Source organism: Saccopteryx bilineata, chromosome 1 (genome assembly GCF_036850765.1).
Source record: "Saccopteryx bilineata isolate mSacBil1 chromosome 1, mSacBil1_pri_phased_curated, whole genome shotgun sequence".
NCBI lineage: Eukaryota > Metazoa > Chordata > Mammalia > Chiroptera > Emballonuridae > Saccopteryx > Saccopteryx bilineata.
The window spans coordinates 378,461,587-378,482,674 of record NC_089490.1 but is presented as its reverse complement, the minus strand read 5'-3'; the positions used below and the strand labels follow the sequence as shown (position 1 = coordinate 378,482,674).

Sequence of the window (21,088 nt, the reverse complement as noted above, 5' to 3'; positions counted from 1 at the left end):
AATACTTATCTGATAGGACGGTTGTGGAGATTAAATAAGATCACATAAATAAAATATCTACCATGGCATCCAGCACATAGAAAATACTCCCCAAAAGGTAGTTATTGTAAGAATGTATTTAATGAAGGCTGCTCTGCTAGGAAGAGGTAGAAACTGGCAGGTACCAAGTTCCCCTGTCAAAGGCCAACTCATCATACCACACATCTCCTTTAAAATGGCTCAAAGCCACCTGGTTGGTGGAAGGGGGGCTGAGATAACAAAACACTCAGTCTCAACCTCTCACCCATTTCCTCCCTGACAGGGGTCAAGCAGTTCGTGTTGTGAGGGAGTCAGCAAGGGTCTCACCGAATCGGCCCACTGGCTCGGAAGCTCATTCTCTCCTGCGTATGACATCCATGCCTGGTTCCTGTAGGACGAGGGAGGTGTGGGGATGAAGTAGCCGGTGAAGCCTGGTCTGTTGGCAGCCGGGATGGCGAACACGGCCGGCACCGTATTACCTGGCGTGGAGGAAGGAGATGGATGGGAGAGATTAGGCCAGCACCCCACCCGCCTGGCTGACATTTGCACAAGCTAGAATCGGGGAGTTGGTAACGGGTGTGTGTGTGTGTGTGTGTGTGTGTGTGTGTTGCAGACCTCCACTTGCAGCCTCAGCCTACTTCACCTGCCCAGTCAGTATGAAAGGCATGATCTGTTAAGACTCAGACCTGTCTTTCTAGAAAACTGAAACTTTCAGCTCCCCTCACTGAGGCCTCACCAGCTCTCTAGCCCCATCCCAACACTTCAGACCTGCTGATAACAGCAAAGGACAACTCGGTGTCCGGGGCTTTTCCTTCCGCCAGGAGGATGGGGCTTCTTAAAGAGTCAAGAAAAGAAACTTAAAAGAGTAATTCCACTGGTGAATCTTCTGGACACAGCGAATGCTTTATTAAGTGTTGACAACTGGGTGCTTATTAGCTTTAGCCTAAAAGGTGAGGTTTGAATAAACTTACAAACCAATCAGGGCAAGTACAGACCTCCGTGTTCATTTCAGCGCTGTTTGTAATGATGAAAAATTGGAAACAACCAATATGTCCCTCACTGGGGTAAGGATAAACTGTGGCGTATTATATAACAGAATACCACAAGGCAGTTTAAATGAATGAACTAGATCTGTATGTATCCAGCAACCTGGAGAAATCTTCAAAACGATGTTGAGCCAAGGAAACAGAGTGCAAAAGGAAATGTATAGCTCAGTATCATTTATGTAGAAGTAAAATATATAAAGCATGAATATATACTAGCAGTTTTCAACTGATGTGTTGCAAAAAGTTTTAAAACATGCAATACCTAACTATTTAATCAGGGGCACTGACCTCTTTTCCCTTAGATTGTCCGATGTAAATGAATAGAAATTATACCTATTTTTTTACCCAATTGGCAGAAAATATAATATATAACTTAGTGTGTCACAAAATTTTAGTGATTAATTTATGTGTGCCATGAGATAAAAAAAGGTTTAAAATTGCTAATATTTATGCTGTTGAATATACATACATATGTAGCAAACGTTACTGCCCAAGACTTAGGGCTGTGATTACCTCTGGGGAGAAGGGGGATGAGATGGGGGAGCATAGTTGTATTAAAAAATATGATTCCGGCCAGGGCACACAGGAGAGGCGCCCATTTGCTTCTCCACTCCTCCCCCTCTCCTTCCTCTCTGTCTCTCTCTTCCCCTCCCGCAGCAAGGCTCCATTGGAGCAAAGATGGCCCGGGCGCTGGGGATGGCTCTGTGGCCTCTGCCTCAGGCGCTAGAGTGGCTCTGGACGCCCCAGAGGGGCAGGGCATCGCCCCCTGGTGGGCATGCCGGGTGGATCCCGGTCGGGCGCATGCAGGAGTCTGACTGCCTCCCCGTTTCCAGCTTCAGAAAAAAAAAAAATTGTGTCATATTTCAGAACTTTTTAAAAAAGAAATAAAAGCACTAGTTCTCTAGAAACAGTAGCTTGGTTTCCTGAGGCCGGCAGGTAGAAGAGGAGTGTGGCGTGAGGAGGGAGCGGATGGGGCCGGGGCTGAGCGGGCATTTTGCAGGCTTTTCCCTCTTACCCACCTGAGTAATTTAAAGCCGACTGATCCAGCTGCGACACAGACACCGGACCTCTGGACACCTGTGCGAAGGAGGCGCTGTCGTGCAGCTGGGCCGCCTCGGGGCCGGCGGACTCGGCCATCCTGGACTTGCTGCCCATGTCCGAGGTGGACCTGGGCGGGCAGAGGGGCTACGTTAGCTGCTTCCCGGGACCCAAACCTTAGGAAACTGGAGGAGCCTCCAGGCCCCACGTGGGCGGGGTTCTCCGGCCTGGATTTGCCCCCAAATAATAAATGGGGCCCAGACTGGTAACAGCCATCGTGGGGGCTCAAGCTGGAAACATTTTTGGATAGTCAAGGTCAGTGCCCTCCTGAAGGTAGCTCTTGTGTCTCTGAGGAGTATCATACTTAATTTCCACGTAAAATTAAGCCAAACAATTAGAGCTGGGTATTAGCAGGGGATGGTGGACCTGGGAGGCGATGACAGCAGCAGCAGCCAATGAGAAGGCTCCGTCTGAGAGCGAGGGAGCTCTCTCCTGCTGACACCAGACGGTGACTCCGGAGGGCTGGGGAGGAGTAGTTGCAGGCAGGAAGCTAGGAGCCCGGGACTCTGGGAAGCTCCAGGCGCAGGAGCGTAGAAGCACTTTAGTACTTCCTGGGCATTATCAATGATACTTTTTTTTTTTTTTTTTGTCCCAGGCAAGCAGAGAATCTGGCCCATTTAACACATCATATTCCCACTTAGTGCTCAGAAAGCCACGGAAGAAGAGGGCAGCCGGGCTCAGCCTTGCCTCTCCCATGATTATAAAAGGTGTTTTAGTCACCGGCTCTCTCCCCTTCCACAGACTCTGGGCTGCCCTAAAATTACACTGGCTACCGCTTAGGAGCAGAGCAGAGCCACAGCAAAGGAGCTGGGTGGGGAGGCAGGGCCTGGGTTCCTGCTTCCTTCCTTCTCTGAGCCACTGTTTCCGAGAGGGGTGGATGACGCCATCTCCAAGGTTCCTCCCTGCTCTTAACCTCTGGGCTTGTCCACAGGCCAGTAACCCACTGATATTTGACCAGGAGGGAAGACAGTGTGGAAGGACATGGGAGGAGACCGCTGGTTGAGAGAAGAAATGAAACAGATGTTGGCCTTGGGCAAACCTACCACAAATGGTGGGTGTGAGCCCCGCCCAGCCAGAAGCCTCAGGAGGGAGTGAGAGGCCCTAAACTGTTCCCCAGGGAGGGGGGTGCTGGAGGCTGGGAAGTGGGGGTCTCCCTTGCTTTCTCTCTCCCTCCCACCTCCTCTGGCCTGCTCATTCCCACAGCTCTGGCTTCCCTCGCACTGTTCCCAACATCTGCGAGTTCTTCAGAAAACCCTTCCCAGGAGGATTCCTGGGTTCTGCGCCATATGCTCGGTCCCCTTTGAGGAGTCCCAGAGCCTCTGAGATCATTTGGATACTGCCCTCATTTTACAAGGAAGGGCCCAGGGACCAGAAAGGTGAAGCAGCTTGCCTGGGGTTACACAGCAAGTTGGCAAGTTAGATAGAACCCCGTTCCGCTGCTTCTCACCCCACCCTGAGCTTGGCTGGGCCAAGGGGTGATATCTACACACAGCTGAGTATTCTAAACCGCTGGAAATAAGGGTGGGGTTTATCAGAGGGGAAGTCATTTTTCTTCACTGTTTTCACAAAATTCAAGCCTGTGCTCCACAGACAGGGTGTGACTAGTGTGTTGTGGGGAGGCTGGGGCAGGAAGGCGAGGGCAGTGGCCTGTACGTACCCCTGGGACCAGCTGTTTCTACCAGTCCTGGACAGAATGACTATTTCAACCTCTCCAGGGCTCATGGCCTTTGTGGTTCCTGCCTATCTTGATAAAAAAAAAATGTGGTTTTTATATTACAGAGCAAAGAGAATGCTGGTCATATGATTCCCAATGACATAGCTGAGTTCATGTGTTTTCAGCCCCTCCCTCGTGGAAGTCACAAGTGCTGAGACACACAGCTGCCTGGCCTCTCAGACACTACCCAGAATAACAAAAGGACTTCTGGAGGCACCCAAACTTGGGGCAGCTGTTGTGGTAGCCGAAGCTGGAGTAATTTTCAGATGTTCAAGCTCAAAGATGAGGCTTTCAGGGTATGGGGCAGTTGACACTGGCTTTCTTCAACTGTGGGTTCTATCGGACTTTCCTTTGCAATGACAAGAAAGTCGGTTACCCCTCTATGGCCACCACTTCCTTCCTGGTGCTCTGCATGCCCCAGGCACACGGCTGTCTGGACGGGCGATGCACCCGAGATGGGCATGGCACGAAGGAAGTCTGTCGGGTCAGGGGACCTGACAGGACTGAAATCTTTCCGAATATTTCCAACAGAGCAAAGAAAGGGATGTTTTACCGCCTGAGAGAAGCGACAGCCACGGGGCCAGTCCGGGGAGGTACAGGCGGAGGGGGAGAGCCCATGACCATCTCAGGAAGCTGGGAAAACCTGTAGGCCTGTGAAAGAGACAAAGAGATCGTCTTATTGAAAAGGGAAGCAAATTTCCAAGAGGCAGGTTTTTCTTCCTTCCTCAGCCTTTCCCTTTAGGTCGTCCTTAACATGTTGCCAAACCTCCCTTCTATCTCACCTCCTACAACTCTCCCCTCTGCTTGGACCATGTCGGTCATGGAGTCCTTCAATTGTTCTCGGTGTTCTTGGCAATTGAATATGCCAATTCTTTCGCGCCTGGGCTTTTGTACATGCTGTTCCTTCTCCCTGGTGTGCTTTTAATATTGCTTGTTTATTTATTATCTGCCACCACCTAGACTGTACTGAGGACAGGGACTTGGTTGCCAGCTGTATCCACGCGCCTGGAACAAGACCTGGTGTATCAAAGATGAGTAATAAATATTTGATGAATGAATGAATGAACCAACCACTGATTGTGTTTTCCTTTCTCATTCATGGAAGTAAGGTTTAATGGAGGAAAGCGATGGGTTTCAGTATCAGGAGGTCCGGGTGGAGGGCCTGGTCTGCTGATGAATAGACTGTACATCGCTAAGCACGTCAGGTGACCCCTCCGGGACCCAGTGTCCTCTTCTGAAATGGAGCAGAGGTGCCTTGCTCAGAGGTGTACTGCAAAGATCAGGCAAGTCAGTGACTGTGTAAGTATTTTGCAATCTATAAAGCTCACTCATAGAAAAAGGTTTGGAACTGTCATGAAAGTGAAGACTTCAATCAACACTCGAGGGGATGAGAGAACAATGGTCAGTGACAGACAGGATCAGAGAGCCAGGCCACAGCCTTCGCAGCAAGAGGAAATCTAGACATGCTCTCTGGGAAGACAAAGGGGCACTTGCGTCTCATCCATCCCTTTCCTTAGGTATCATGGCTGCCAGATCTCTTGAGGACTGAGGTCACAAGACTTTAAAATGGAAGGCATCAGGACAAAAAGCAGCAGTAGACGGACTCCATAAGCAGAATTTTTAAAAGTGAATGAGTCCTTTCCCTCTAGCATTATGGCGCACTACATACTCGTCAGGGCCAACCCCGTAAAGAACAACTAGACCCTGCATAAAACATGCCTGTTAGGCATGGTGGGAACTGCAAGATGTAAGGGAAATCTCAAGGAGTCCCGCCTCCTTTCGTACTTGCTTACCACTCACCATTTCCAGCTCTGGTTTTAGCTCTTAGTTTTATTTTAGTTTGCTGAGGTGTGTGTGTGTGTCTGTGTGTGTGTACCCAGTAAATTTGGCCCTTCACTTAACTGCATGATGACATCCCAAGGAATTCCCTGAACCCTACAGTTTTGCTGAGAATTTGAAAAGCATTGTCCTGAATGTCCTTCCATCTTTGTATTCCATTATTATCAATGAAGGTACATAAGGACATACCTTTCCCAAAATAGAGAAAGGGGTTTACAGTCCCTCTTCTCTCTTCTGTCCTTTCACAATCAGTAGAGGAGACAGACAACCTATTTTTGTCCCTGGTTCTTAGAAGGCTTATTCTCTAGTCAATAGTTTCCAGCCAAGAGAAAGCTTCCTATGCCCATGGCTGTCCTATAGCAGTTCACCAAAAGAACTGGTTACAAGTTCTGAACTTTTGACAAGTACCAATGGAATTCCCTTCTTTGGAAGATTTTTCCAGGTAGAAAGCAAGTCTGTAGAGTAGGTCAGAACCCCTTTGGGCTGTATCCTCAGGGCCCCAGGGGAGCTGCAGGGGCCCCATAAAAAGCAGAGGCAACCTGAGTCCTCTGCCCAACAGTGTCCTCTGTCCCCCATGCAGGTTCCTCGTGGTTCAAAGTCCTCCTGGCTTCTAATTCCGGCTTCCCTTCTAATGTATTTGAACCTGGCTCCCTGCTGGCTGCTTGGTGACTGGAATCCCCTTGGAAGCTATTACTCAAAACTGTTGCCTGGTTCCAAATTCCCAGTTGCACGTGGCCCAACTTGGTGACCAAGGACACCATCTTTTGGGATCTGGCCCTCTGGCTAAAAAGCAGTTCAGAGACTCAGAACTGAAGGCAGCCTCTGTAAACAGGTCTCAGGTCTCTGAGGTGGAAGGAGCCTGGGTAGGATTAGGGTAGGACACCCTGGGGTGGGAAGCTTGGTTGTAAAGTAGAAAGGAAGAAGGTGGGAAGAGCCTGCTCTGAGTTTCAGTCCTGATGTCCCTGGGGAGGTGGGCAGGACGTGTGTCAGGACCAAGCCCCCTGGGGAGGTAGGCGGGACGTGGTCAGGACCAAGCCCTCTAGCAATCCCGGTGGAGAGTGAGCCCAGGGGAGACCCACCGTGTGTTGGTCCCTCCTGTGCATGGGCATCCACCCAGCTTCAAGGGTGGCATTACAGGGGTCACAGCCACAGGGGGCTGCGGCGGGAGGCAGGTTGAGGGTCTTGGAGGGGGAAGGAGGACTGACGTGCCAATGCCAACCTGCCCTCATTGGCGGTCCTTGTCCAGTTCAGAGTGGGTGTGCCAATCTTCCATACCCGTTGAGAACACGGGGTTCTGCTGCATGGTGCCTCTTCCACTGCTTGTGCTGACCAGGGAATACTACCCCAGGCAGAGCAAGTGCCACCCAAGTCCACAGGGAGCTATAGGGAGCTATAGATAACTTCACATCCTGGTAGCTCTGCCAGTTCACCACGAGCTACCGAGCAAACACTATCTGGGGCTTTCAAGGCCTTGGGAATCATAGAAGACTCGAGCTGGGAAGAACACAGGAGGCACTGAAACCTTAACAGAAAGGGCACTGAGCCTCAGAGAGGTAAACTAACTTGTCCAAAACCACGCAGCCAATTAAGAACACTGCCTCAGCTAAGGGCCATCTGAGTTAAGGGTGGCATGGTAGAGGGCTCTGTAGGTCCTCCCACAAACAAACTTAACCCAGGGATATGGTGGGAGACCCTGAAAGGACTGAGGTTAAAGTTCTGGCATGTGGAGAAGATTATATAAAAATGCAGAAAGTTATGTGTCTTACACACCTGAGAGTGTGGGCTGAACTAAGTATTCTCCAGACTTCCTCTCTTCCCTCCCTTTCTCTTCCCATGCAGCCTTCCTGTATAAACTAAGGTTTTTACTCACTCGAATGAGGATTCTACACTTAGAGGGGCATGTATTTGCCAGATGTTAGGTACTCAGTTTTCAAAAAGAATTTCTCAGAGCAGTACAAAGGCAAAGATCCCCGCTCAGATTGGCCCGGGTATGACAGAGTGACCCACCTTCAGTGACTCTGCAGAGATGGGCCATGCCCCACGAACAGTGCCTGGGGTAGACCCTACCCAGTGATCTAACTTCATCAAACCGCCAATGACTTTGGTATAGCCAGAGATGAAGGAAGCTTAATTAAAACTGATTGAATTCCCCATCTACCTGGACAGATGGGAACTCAGAACAGATTCAAATTTGATTTGGAAAAACACAAGAATAAAAATATTTTATTTTTATTTTTTTAGAGAGAAAGAGAATGGGAGAGAGATGAGAAGCATCAACTTATAGTTGGGGCACTTTATTTGTTCATTGATTGTTTCTCATACATGCATTGATAGGGTTTGGGGAGGGGTGACTCTAGCAAGCTAGTGACCCCTTGCTCAAGCCAGTGACCTTAGGTTCCAAGCCAGTGACCACTGGGCTCAAGTCAGTGACCACTGGGCTCAAGTCAGTGACCATGGGATCCTGTCGATGGTCCCACGCTCAAGCTGGCAGCCCCACACTCAAGCTGGTGAGCCTGTGCTCAAGCTGGCGACCTCGGGGTTTCAAACCTGGGGCCTCAGTGTCCCAAGCTGATGCTCCACTCACTGCGCCACCACTGGTCAGACCTGAGAAATGTAGCCATTCTTCAACGTAGTGGATGGAAACTCAGACCTGATACGCCTGCCTATTTCATCATTAGCAAAGGTTTAGAGAGGAATCTTTTTATTTTGTTTTATTTTTGAGGGGAAAGGAGAAAAATAAAGAATGTAAAATTCTCAATTTCATCCTAACAGACGTATCTTCCTTACAGGGGGGCCATGATAGAAACAGACAAAATCCCCTCAAACCTCCTTATGAGAAGATCGCACTGATGTCCTGGAGATTCAAGCTGTCCTCAGAGCCTGGAGGACATCCCTATGGCGAGCCTGGCCCGGGGGGTGGAAAGAGCGTGGGCTCTGAAGTGAGATAGCTCAAGGTCCCAAGCCGCGTTTCTCTTTTGATAGCTGTGTAACCACGGGCAAGTTTCTTTGCTTCTCGAAGCCTCAGTGTCCTCACTGAGTACACAGGGAGAGTAATACTGACCCCATTGGGTGGTTGTTAGACAATAAGAGATAACCTCTACCCAGCACTTAGCTTAGCATCGGGTACACAGGAAGCTCCATAGGTAGCAACTGTTGTTATTGTTATTATGAATCCTGTTCGTTCCAGAGTAAAGCCTCCAGTAACGGTAGAAGGAAGAGGTCTTGGCCGGCTGCCTTTCCTGGAAGGCCCCACTCTGACACCAACAGGAAGGCGGTAGGATGTTCCACTCCACTTTCACAGACCTTTTATGGCCGCTAGCAAAACCTGATGGGTCATTAGGTATCAAGTCCAATCTTCACAGGTTTAATAAGATAATCAAGAGTCTCCTAAAACGCAGTGCAGAAATCCCAAGCTGCCAGCAGTAATCTTTTTCATGACATAAATGCCACCAGCATGGCCTCGTGCATTTAAAACCGCCAGCCTCCAATTATCTTCTGGCAGAGCTCAAAGCGCTTCCTTTTGGGAAGCAGGAAAATAATCATAGTTCTCATCCTAAATTGCCACCTTTTCTATTGGTCTCCTCATTATTATAGCACAAGGGGGCTTGACAAGAACCTAGGTTGAGAACCATCATTTCTACTATATATTGTCAGCTATTTTCTCCTTTCAGGAAAATAGGGGCCACGTGTGTTGTTAGCAGAGAATGGAGAACTGAATAACAAAGGACTGCCTCTGATGCTGCTCTGGTTGGATGGCCCCTCTCCCTGTTGTGTCATTTCCCAAGTCTTTTCTATTTTTTGGTGACCTCATTTTTTTCTTCCCTGTGGAAGAGACAGAGTGAGTCAGAGAGAAGGACAGATAGGAAAAGACAGACAGGAAGGGAGAGAGATGAGAAACATCAATTCTTCATTGCGGTTCCTAAGTTGTTCATTGATTGATTTCTCATATGTGCCTTGACCGGGGGGCTACAGCAGACCGAGTGACCCCTTGCTCAAGCCAGCGATCTTGGGCTCAAGCTGGTGAGCCTTGCTCAAACCAGATGAGCTCATGCTCAAGCTGGCAACCTCGGGGTCTCGAACCTGGGTCCTCCACAACCCAGTCCGACGCTCTATCCACTGCGCCACCGCCTGATTAGGCGGTGACTTCATTTTTAACGTATATCCTGCTGATGTTTTTGCCCTTCTTGGTACAACTGCCACCCCAAATTATGACAAATGGAACCATCTAAGTTTTTATATGTCCCACCATGAAATTTTTGGGTGGTTTTGTTAAACCAAGGCACAACGGATGTGGGTTGTGGAATCTTCTTGCCTGTCACTGGTTCAAAGACTCATCCTGGCTGTAAAGATTTCCTCTCTGAAACCCAGATCTCTTCATGACGCCCGGAGTCCAGCCTCCAGCCCGAGGCGTCCAGTTGTTTATGAAAACCATCTTTAAACATAAGCACAGTTTCTCTGGGACTCTGAGAAGGGGCACTCAGAACGTGCTCTGAAAGGAATTTCACGGAACAAAAGAAGATATAGCCCCAGAACTGTTGAGGGAAAGGGATATAACTAGTGAAGCCCAATGAAAAGGAAAGGATATTTTTATATTAATGACTACCATTTATCAAGTAATTCGATGTGCCAGGCACCATAGAAAGCACTTTCATTAATATCAGCAAACAAGTACTGGATGCCTGCTAAGTGCCAGGACTGTACTAAGCATTTCATATGGATTTCCTCCTCCCTGCAGCCCTCTCGTCATCACCATTTTATGACGTAGGGATCTGAGGCTCAGGGCTGTCGTCACTGGCTATGGTCACTGAGCTGGCGGCGAGAACCATTCTGCTCTGGGCTGAGGGGAAAGAAATCCCAGGACATGGTCAATGCATGGAGGTCAGGAAGGATGAACCAATGAACTTGAAGTCTGTGTGAACCAATTTGGAATGGATACAGGTAACTTTTCCCAGGGGACAGACACTTAAGAGGCAATGTATACAGGGTGGGGCTAAAGTAGGTTTACAGTTTTTCATATGGAAAATAATATAATAATAAGTAATAATAGAAGAATAAGTCATGTTTTGCATATTTATAACTGCAAACCTACTTTTGCATTACCCCATATGTGATAAGATTAGAGTGTTTTCTAAATCTCAGTGAGAAAATCCCTTCTTCTCCCATAAAAGTGGGTACTAATTTAAAAAAAAAAAAGTGGGCAATTAGTAGAAAACTGTAATATGACTATCATGGTAAAGTATATTAGATGATAGATTTATAAGATTCAGTGAGAATGTTTTTAGTTTTCAGAACAAAGGATTTGGACTCTATACTGATGGGTGTGTGGCCCGCGGTGGCCCCGGAGTTGCTGACACTCTTCTGGAAAGCCATGCTTCTTGAACATATCTGGCAAGGCTCCCTTAGAGCAGAGGCAAAGTTGTATTACCAAGATCTGGGCATTCGCCTAAAGCCTTCTGTTTTAGCTTACAAAGTATATTAAGAATTTTGCCTAATTCCATCCATATCTCAGAAAATAGAATGAAGAAAAGATGCCCTGTGTTCATCCTACTATTTCCTTCCTTGATTATACTCTCTGGATTTGCATATTGCAGGCTAAGAAAGATGACGTCAAGAACGACCAGTTCTTCTGGTTACTTTGCCCAAATTGGATTTACTTAATGAAAGACCCCCATTGACCAGCAGAGAAGTATTCTGGCCCAGCTGGTCGTCGGCTTCTCATCACTGGTTTGTTAGTAGTCTCAGTAATAAGGCAGTTTTACTGAGCTGAATCAGCATGAGTGAGAGTCCCAGGATCTGACCACCCGGGGGTGAATGGACAAAACAGAAACCCTGTACCTGAACTGATGATGACCCACCCAAGCGCAAACCCCCTGCTCCAGAGGTTCAGTTTCAGGTAAACTTCGGTCTCTTCTGCTAAAGCTTACCGACAGGAAAAGTTAAACTAGAGAATGACATTGTAAGAGAGGATACCAACAGAGAAAGAGAGAGAGAGAGAGAGACAGAGGGACTCAGAGATGTGGGGGTGAGGAGGAGGCTCTGGAGCAAAGGAGACAATAAGGAAATTCACAATAGTGTGCAGACTATGTAGTCTCATAGCATAACAGCAATGTATTAAGTGCCAGTGTAGCGTGGACTTTGGGCAGGAGTAAGGAAGGTGGTTCGAGGTTATCACAAGGCTCTACAAGCCCGTAGTTGTTCCAAATAGTCTACTGCAAATGAAATAAATAATATGGATGACAGTGTAACAGCTTGAGGCAGAAAAGCACGCTGGTTAAGAATATGGGCTTTGGCTCCAGACGACATGGTCTTGGGCCCCAGTTCTGCCCCGTTTTGGCTGCGTGACTTGAACAAGCTGTGTAATCTCATCTGTAAAATAGGAATAAAACTAGTACCTGTATCAGAGGCTTGTAGTAAGAACTAAGTATGTCCTGCCTAGGCAGCTCAGTGGACAAAGTGTCATCCTGGCGCACCGAGGTGGCAAGTTTAATTCTGGGTCAAGGCACGTACAACAAGCAACCAGTGAGTACACAACTAAATGGAACACCTAAGTGAAACAGCGAGTTGATGCTTCTCTTTCTCTCTCCTTCCCCCCCTATTCTTCTCTTTCTCCATTCCTCTCTGTCTCTCTATTTCTTTCTCTCTCTCTCTCTCTCAAATCAATAGGGGAAAAAAAATAAATGAGTTAACATACACATGACACCTAGATCAGTATCTAGCAACAGTGAAACACTCAATAAATGTTAGCTTTTATTATGTAATTACATATCACAATGACAGGCTATATAACTGTTTAATGAGTAACGGTTGGGGACAAACCGTAAAATACTACAAAAGCGGAACCTATAAATGCACAAAGCATTATCTATTATGAGCTGTGGCTCATAAAACTAAGTTTGCCTTTTAAAATAGATATGTGTAGATGCTATGATAATAAACAAAATGCAAACTAACTAAAAGTATTGTCTAAATCACGGAAGCCTTTCATGTTTGGGTGCTTTCTCCGATACTGAAGCGCATTTGCCGCTAACTGAAATAGTCATGACTGACACTTCTATAGCATTTACTGTGTGCCTGGCATTCTTCTAGTATCGCACACATATCAACTTGTTTAATCTTTACAATAACCCTAGGAAGTAGATAGCGTCTACTTGTTGATTGCACCTGTAGAGAATTTAAGTAACATCCCCAGTGCCAAAGCCAGTGACTAGTAGAGCTGGGATCCAAAGTCAAGCCACCTGCCTCCGGGGCGTCTGCTCTGAATCACCAGGCCACACGGACCCCTAACATGCGGCTCTGCAATGTGTTTTGACATTTAAAATGAGTCCCCACACTTCAAAATGTAAGAAACCACCAGTGCATAAAGAATGAGGTTAGCCCTTCCCAGGAGGGATAATAGGAAAGAACATTCATCCTGAAATGCATTACAGTTGGGTAAAAGGGCTTCCTGCGTGACCATGACCATAGGACTGAAAGGCTTAGGCTTGGATCACGGGTGGAGGGTGGGATGAGAGTCCAGCAAAGTTCTGTCTCCAAATCCCAAAGTGACTCAGCACCAGAAGCCCCCTCTCTGAGACCCCTGTTGGAACACCCTGGGCAGGACTGACTTCACAAGAGCAGGCAGGCAGGATGTCTGACTTACCGGCCGTGGTAGACTGTACTGGTACATTTCTGGGCGGTAGGTTGGGACCCACTGCACCCCAGCCCTGGGCCGCGTCATGGTTCCCGGAGCGCTGGTCACCACCTCCGAGTAGGGCAGGTGCTGGGTTGAGCCGTAGGCCTCCTGGTGCCGGCTCTGGCCTGCGTGGCCCGCGGACGCCAGGCTGAAGGCCTCCTCCAGCAGCATGTGCATCTGTTGCCTGACCTCATCGATGGAGGGCTGAGAGCTCAGCGTGGAGGTCTCCGAGTGGCCTTTCACCTGCCGTGACCTGGCGTAGCCCCGGGGCTCATTGACTCTGTCAATGTTGGTTTCTTCTATGATTTCAGGCTCAGTCTGTGGGATCAAACAAATGGCCGTTGATTTGTTAATTAACTTTCCTTTCCATTAATGCTGCCTGTAATGTACTCTAAAATATTCCGCTTAGATATGTGATGTTGGACAGATGTGCTAATTTAAGTTATATCCTAGGTGTCCCATCTGGGAATTCACAGGATGGGGTAGTCTGCTATCATCGTACCTGAGGCCACACTCTCCCCACCTGTGTGCACTTCAGTTATTTATGGCTCGAGCAGTGCCACAGGCTTTGCTAATGAGCACAATGGCCATGAGAAATGACTTTTCATTGATGACATTATGGTATTCTCCAAAACCTTTCAGAGACATTCTCTGCCCTTATGCCTTTCAGGTAAAAGAATCTAGCGTGTTCTGTCGTCTACACTCCAGTGGTTGGTACTCTAGATTCTAGACTAATTGTCTAAACCAGGGGTAGTCAACCTTTTTATACCTACCGCCCACTTTTGTATCTATTAGTAGTAACATTTTCTAACCGCCCACCGGTTCCACAGTAATGGTGATTTATAAAGTAGGGAAGTAACTTTACTTGATAAAATTTATAAAGCAGAGTTACAGTAAGTTAAAGCATATAATAATAATTACTTACCAAGTACTTTATGTCGGATTTTCGCTAAGTTTTGCAGAATAAATCTTTATAAAACAACTTACTATAGTTAAATCTATCTTTTTATTTTTACTTTGGTTGCTCCGCTACCACCCACCATGAGAGCTGGAACGCCCACTAGTGGGCGGTAGGGACCAGGTTGACTACCACTGGTCTAAATGGTGCTGGACCCAGCCATTGGTTAGCAAACTGCTGGCTGCCTGAGGCCAATTTCAGAAAGAACAACAAAACCTGCCCCTAGATCACTGATGTCAAGGTGTGTGGTGCACAGTGAATCGGAAGCCCGGGGGCAGGCACAGCACCTGCGCCTTCACAAACCCATCCGGAGATTCTGATGCCTGATGCAGTCTGAGCTCCACTATCTAGAATGTTTTCCCGCCTTCCTCCGGTGAACCTTTCATTTAGAGAGTAGCTGCAGCACCTAAGCGGGCAGAGAGCGAGACCCTCATCTGCTTCTGGAGCAGGCTGCAGGGCCTGTCTTATGCTGGCCTGCTAATGAATGCTTATTTAACAAGGCCTCGCATGCGGCAGATCGTGGTCTGATGCTGGCTTCTGTGATAACCAGCGGTGAGGCTGTGGGAGTGTGGTTACACCATGACCGTGTCAGGATGCCTGCAGCTCCCACTGTCGGCTGAAAGAACGTGCGAGTTCTGCGAGGACAGACGGGCTCAGATCAGTGTGCCACCCCGCTCTCCATCCACTACTTAAGGACAATAGTCCCCCTTGCCCACGGGGGATGTATCCCACGACCCCAGGGGACTCCTGAAACCACAGACAGTGCTGAACCCTCTACAGGGTGGGACAAAAGGAGCTTTACAGTTGTATGTGAAACAGAGTTTATATTTGTAAAATTATTTATTCATTGTTGTATTATTTTCCATATGAACAACTGTAAACCTACTTTTGCCCACCCCATATATACTGTGCTTTCCCCCCCTATACATACATACATACATACCTACATACCTATAATAACATTTAATTTCTAAATTAGGTACAGTAAGAGATTAACAGCAATCACTAACGATAAAATAGGCCTGACCAGGCGGTGGCACAGTGGATAGAGGGTTAGACTGGGATGTGGAGGACCCAGGTTCAAGACCCCTAGGTCGCCAGCTTGAGCGCGGGCTCATTTGGTTTGAGCAAGACTCACCAGCTTGAGCCCAAGGTTGCTGGCTCGAGCAAGGGGTTACTCAGTCTGCTGTAGCCACCCTCCTGCCCCGGTCAAGGCACATATGAGAAATCAATCAATGAACAACTAAGGAACTGTAACGAAGAATTGATGTTTCTCATCTCTCTCCCTTCCTGTCTGTCCCTCTTTCTGACTTTCTCTGTCTCTGCCCCCCCAAATAATAATAATAGAATAGAACAATCATAATAATATACTGTAATAAAATTTACATCAATGTGGTCTCTCTCTTTCTCTCTCTCTCTCTCTCTTTCTCTAATAACTGATCTGATAACCTAAATGGCTACTAAGTGACTAATGGGCAGGGCATGTTAACAGTTTTACCCTCTGACTCTGACACCCCCAGGCTCTCAGCCCGCCCAGGGTTGCCCCAGAGACTGTCCTTGCACTCTGAGATCTGTGTGGTATCAGATGGGTGGCATGGGCTCCCCCAGGTGTCCCCTGGGACAGGGGCAGAGAAGTCTCAGTGCACAGGCAAGAGATAGGGACTGCTAACGTGACACAGCCAAGCCGCTGCTGTGCAGGCGGTACCACAGCGACTGCCAGACCTAACAGGTGTGCCGAGAAGATAAAAAATGGGGCAGAAAAGATGTTTCCACCAGTTGGGTTGCTTAATTTTTCAATGTTTCAGTTTCCTTGTCTGTAAAATGAGGACAATAATAAGACCTGTCTCCAAGGGTTTTATAAAGATTAAATAAGATGATACATGTCAAGGTTTTAGAGCAGTAACACATGGTAAAAACACAATAATAGTAGCTGCTGGTCATCCTCATAATCATTATTATTTTATGCATTCAACTGCCTGTGTCTCATGTAATGACTATGGATAAAGCACTCTACTATATAAGAATGAGCATAACAAAGAAACAGCATCAGGGAACTCATTCATAAAAGGAACTCCTTCCCTCCTTAAAATCTACATGGAAGGTCAGAATTTTATTTTTCATATTTTAAAAATCTGTTTACTTTTTTTAGTATTAAGTTAATATATGTCCATAAAAAAGAAATAAAAAATACAGAAAGCACAAAAAAGAGATTAAACACTTCGTTAGGCCTGTCTGTGATGGCACAGTGGATAAAGCGTTGACCTGGAACTCTGAGGTCACTGGTTCAAAACCCCGGGTTTACCTGGTCAAGGCACATATGGGAGTTGATGCTTCCTGCTCTTCCCCCCCTTTCTCTTTCTCTCTCATCTCCCTCTCTAAAATAAATAAATAAATAAATAAATTTTTAAATAACATTTCCTGTTACCACCCAGGGCTGGGGTGTAGCTACAGTTCGAGGTCAAAAAACAAGGTTTTCTATCAATCTTCAAGTCTAGATTTGTGAATAAACATCTACAGTAAGTAATTTAGAATGCTATTCTTATATTAACACAAGCAAAGACAGATGATGGAATAGAATGCAAATGACCTTTATGATAATAAACAAGAACTCAGAGACATCTCATGCTTAGGGGCACTGCTGGCCAACCTGGGGCCAGGGGCCGACTGGGGCTCTTGGGATTGGGCTTCTTTAGGGAAAGGTGCTTCCTGAAGGCCTGGTGACACCTTCTAGGGTCATGAATGCAGCTTCTGAAACATATTTCCTTCACAATGCATGGAATACCCTGGACTGAATTTCAGAGCCTGAAGGGAGTTCAGGAGACCTTTCATTCAAGCCTATCTTATAGATGAGGAGGTTGAGGCCCGAGAGGTTAAAGGACTTAGCCGAAGTCGCCCAGAGGCAGCAGTGGCAGAGCCTGGCTCTCTCAGCTGCTGTCCCTGCGTGCACTGCTGCACCTCACTGCCTCTTACATTTCCCTGCCAGTGCTGGCTGCTGCCCACACACTGCCCTTCCTCCCTGCACCCCCAGTCTCCCTCATAAATAACGGATGCTCGATGCTAACTTACTCCAACGGGGAAGATTAATAGCACCGGGGTGAGCTATGATTCTTCCCACCTCTGAGCTATGCTGTGCAAGTCATGCCATACTGGTGGATCTATTATTATGTGAATTTACAGTTGTGCCTCAAGCAAGGCAAAAGTACACTTAGCAATAACTGCCTACTTTCCCATTCCCCCAGAAACCCTGGAGAGGAACTGGGCTGGGTTGGGGGGTGGTTCTGAGTAAGGTTGGTGAGGGCATACTTCCTTTGCTGGGGAGGTAAAGATACTTTCTCCAGTATCCTACTACATTTACCCCATAATGTCCCAACAGAAACTAACCTCCTCTTCCCCCCATCGTTTCCATTCTGCATGGGGGAAGTGGGCTCCCTTTTAACTGGAGGGCCCAGGGTCCTCAAGGCGCAGACCTCAAGGCACTCACAAGCTACAGGAGGAGACAAATTTCAACAATAGCAATAATAGCAGCTAACATTTATGAGCTGCTATGTGCCCAACACTGTTCTAAGTATTGTATACACAGTCACTTTTTTCCTTACAATACCTATGAGCTAACAACCATGATTATCTTCATTTTACAGATGAAGAAACTGAGGCATTGAAAGATCAAATATGGTGCCCACAATTGGTGGAGCTGCGATTTGAATCCAGAGAGAGGGTCTGAATCCAGCACCCAAGCTCTTTCCCACTAAGTATGTATATAAACAAATCCATTAGATATGGGCTCTGACAGAGGAAGGAGCACACTTCTGTGACCAGGAGACCAAACTATAAAATAATGATTGAGATAATCTACCTCATAGATTACCATAAGGATAAGAAAATGGCACACGGGCATCTACTAGGTATTAGCTGCTATCAGTGTTGTTATTTGCCTTCTACCATAGATTGGGAGCTCCTTTAGGGCTGGATCAGTGTTTTATTATTAAATCCAAACTGAAACCGCAGGGCCTTATGAATTTGATTAAATTTAATTTTAAATCCTAGCTTTAGAAATCATCTCTCACTCTCTATATATACTGCTCACAAAAATTAGGGGATATTTCAATATGAATATGAAGCAACAGAAAAAGCATTTGATTTTTTTATTATTAAATAAGAACATCAGAAAAGCAAACAAGTCAAAGAAAGTTGTTCTATTATGCAAATGAGATGCAAAACCAACTTTTATTTCATTGGTGGAAATGCACTATATTAAAGGCTGAAAGTACTGGAGTATCTGCATGTTCCCTGATCCCCTAATTTTTATGAGCAGTATATAAACCCATCATAGACCTACCCTTTCCCTTGGATAATCAGCAAATCCAGGCAGCAGAAAACTGTAGCCAGGACCTAATGGTCACAGAGGTCCTAATGGTAGCCTGGACCTCTGGCAAGCTAAAGATAACATCTTGACTTATGTTTCAGCTCTTGGGTCCTCAGGTGGAACTACCCCCTAGTTACTTTTCCATGAGATCGGACAGAGGGGTGCTGAAACAGACCTCAGAAATGTCCTCAAGACCTGAGGAAATGATTTATTACCCTTGCCTCACTTCTGACCAATCAGTTCCCAATACCACCCGAACTCCCAAACTCCTAATCCATTGCATTTTGCAACTTTGCCCTATATAATCTGTGACCTACATGCCAAAAGGGATTTTGGGCTTTTGAGCATGAATTTCCCATTCTCCTGAATGGCACCATTCATCAATAAATTAGCCAATATTTCTCTTGGCAATTCTTGGTGATGTTTGGCTCTGTTAGCACTGGGTGGACAAACTCTTTCTGCTGCATAAGAAATCTTGGGCCTAACCCAAAGCTGAAACCAGTAAGTATTAAGTGAAAGAACCTAACACAGAGGTGCTCAAATCTACCTGAGGACCTATGACAGGGGTCGGGAACCTTTTTGGCTGAGAGAGCCATGAACGCCACATATTTTAAAATGGAATTCCGTGAGAGCCATACAACGACCCATGAACATTATGCATTATCCAATAAAAATTTGGTGTTGTCCCGGAGGACAGCTGTGATTGGCTCCAGCCACCCGCAACCATGAACATGAGTGGTAGGAAATGAATGGATTGTAATACATGAGAATGTTTTATATTTTTAACGTTATTATTTTTTTATTAAAGATTTGTCTATGAGCCAGATGCAGCCATCAAAAGAGCCACATCTGGCTCGCGAGCCATAGGTTCCCGACCCCTGACCTATGGTATGCCAGCCCTGTGCTGGTGTTCCACATGTCACCTCACCAACCCTGAGAGCCCTATGGTTGTACCTATTTTCCAGATAAGACATACACTGTGTTTACTGCTTATCTTGCCCCAAGTCCTTCTTGCTAATTAGCACATTTCTGAAAATACCTTTTGCTTTCATTTGACAAAAAGGGTGGGAGACAAGAGCACACCTCTCAGTGTTGGCAGATGGCTGGCTTGGGCACAAGGTCAGGGGCCGTATGTGACACAGGGGATATATTCTAAAAATATCCTTAAATTGAGTTTACCATACTTGCTTCTCCAACCGTATTCTTCTGAGAAGTACTGAGAAACTATTGTTTTTAAAACTCTTCTTATAAACTAATCAAGATATACTTCAATAAAAATTCTAATTTACTCAGGGAATGTCTGTTTATGGTAAAATAAAAAAAATTAGAAAACAGATAAGCAAAAGGAAGAAAATTAAAATCCTCTCTAACTGTACCACCAGAAATAACCATTGTAAACATTTTAACCTTCATGTCTGTCTTTCCAGATGTTTTCTATGCATATGAAATAAGATAAAGATTAGGAAAACTGGAGCATTACCAACATTCCCCCCCCTATTCCCACTGCAAGGAATGCTGGTTTGGGTCTGGTCAATTTTCCCCTTCTCCTCTTCTGAGAGCCCACTTTTTGCCACACAGATTTTCCGGCTTTTGTGATGGAGAATAAGAAGGGGACAGCCAAGAGGGAGAGGGGACTGCAGGATTTTTAGCAGGATTTTGGAAAGAGGTGCAAAAGCAGCTATAGCACATGAATGGGAAAGACATTTAAAAAAATTTAAAAGTATTACTCGGCAAGACGAGTAAAGAAGTATTTTAAAATTACTTTTGTTGACACAGATACTCTCTCAGACTGAGCCAGCTGGGTCATAATTTTATAAACAGAGTATACACATACATATGTGTGTGTATATATATATATATATATATTCATGTTTTTTTATAAAATGGGACAATTTAATATATATTTTGAAACTTTCTTTTTTATACAATATTATAAATAAATGTTTCTGTCAACAACAGAAACACGTATTTGTAGGAAATAATAACCTTAGACCAGGGGTCTCAAACTCGTAGCCCACGGGCCGCATGCGGCCCACCGAACAATTTTGTGCGGCCCGCAGACTAATCCACAAAGTTCAAAATATTTTGGATAAAATTAAGTAAGCCTAGAGGCCTACTTGTATTTTTCATTTCTCTAGCATCCTAGCTAGATATTAGCTTAGTTAACAGCAGTTGTGATGCGAACTACAGTTTCTGGTCGTTTTGTGACACTGAAAAGTGTTGTGTAACAGTTGCCTTTTGTAGACCTAGTGCTGCCTGCCGAACGGCTGTGATCTTGCTCTGCGGCCCACATGCTGAGTTGAGTTTGAGACCCCTACCTTAGACGATCTCACAGCATTCTGCCATTTGGAGTTTTCAGCCTATAGTCAACAGTCCACTA

General features: G+C 46.2%; 1 protein-coding gene across 5 annotated transcripts in view; it reads right to left on the bottom strand.

The window, feature by feature from the left end:
- Nucleotides 1–21,088, bottom strand: part of KIAA1549L (KIAA1549 like) — a 289,877-nt gene that overhangs the window by 7,550 nt on the left and 261,239 nt on the right. For all 5 annotated transcript variants that reach the window (XM_066251226.1, XM_066251227.1, XM_066251228.1 and 2 more), the window contains 4 exons: nt 13,355–13,705; nt 4,430–4,527; nt 2,084–2,232; nt 346–497 (listed from right to left, as the gene is read on the bottom strand). In XM_066251226.1, coding sequence (XP_066107323.1) covers nt 346–497; nt 2,084–2,232; nt 4,430–4,527; nt 13,355–13,705 — 750 coding nt within the window. The remainder of the gene's footprint in view (nt 1–345; nt 498–2,083; nt 2,233–4,429; nt 4,528–13,354; nt 13,706–21,088) is intronic.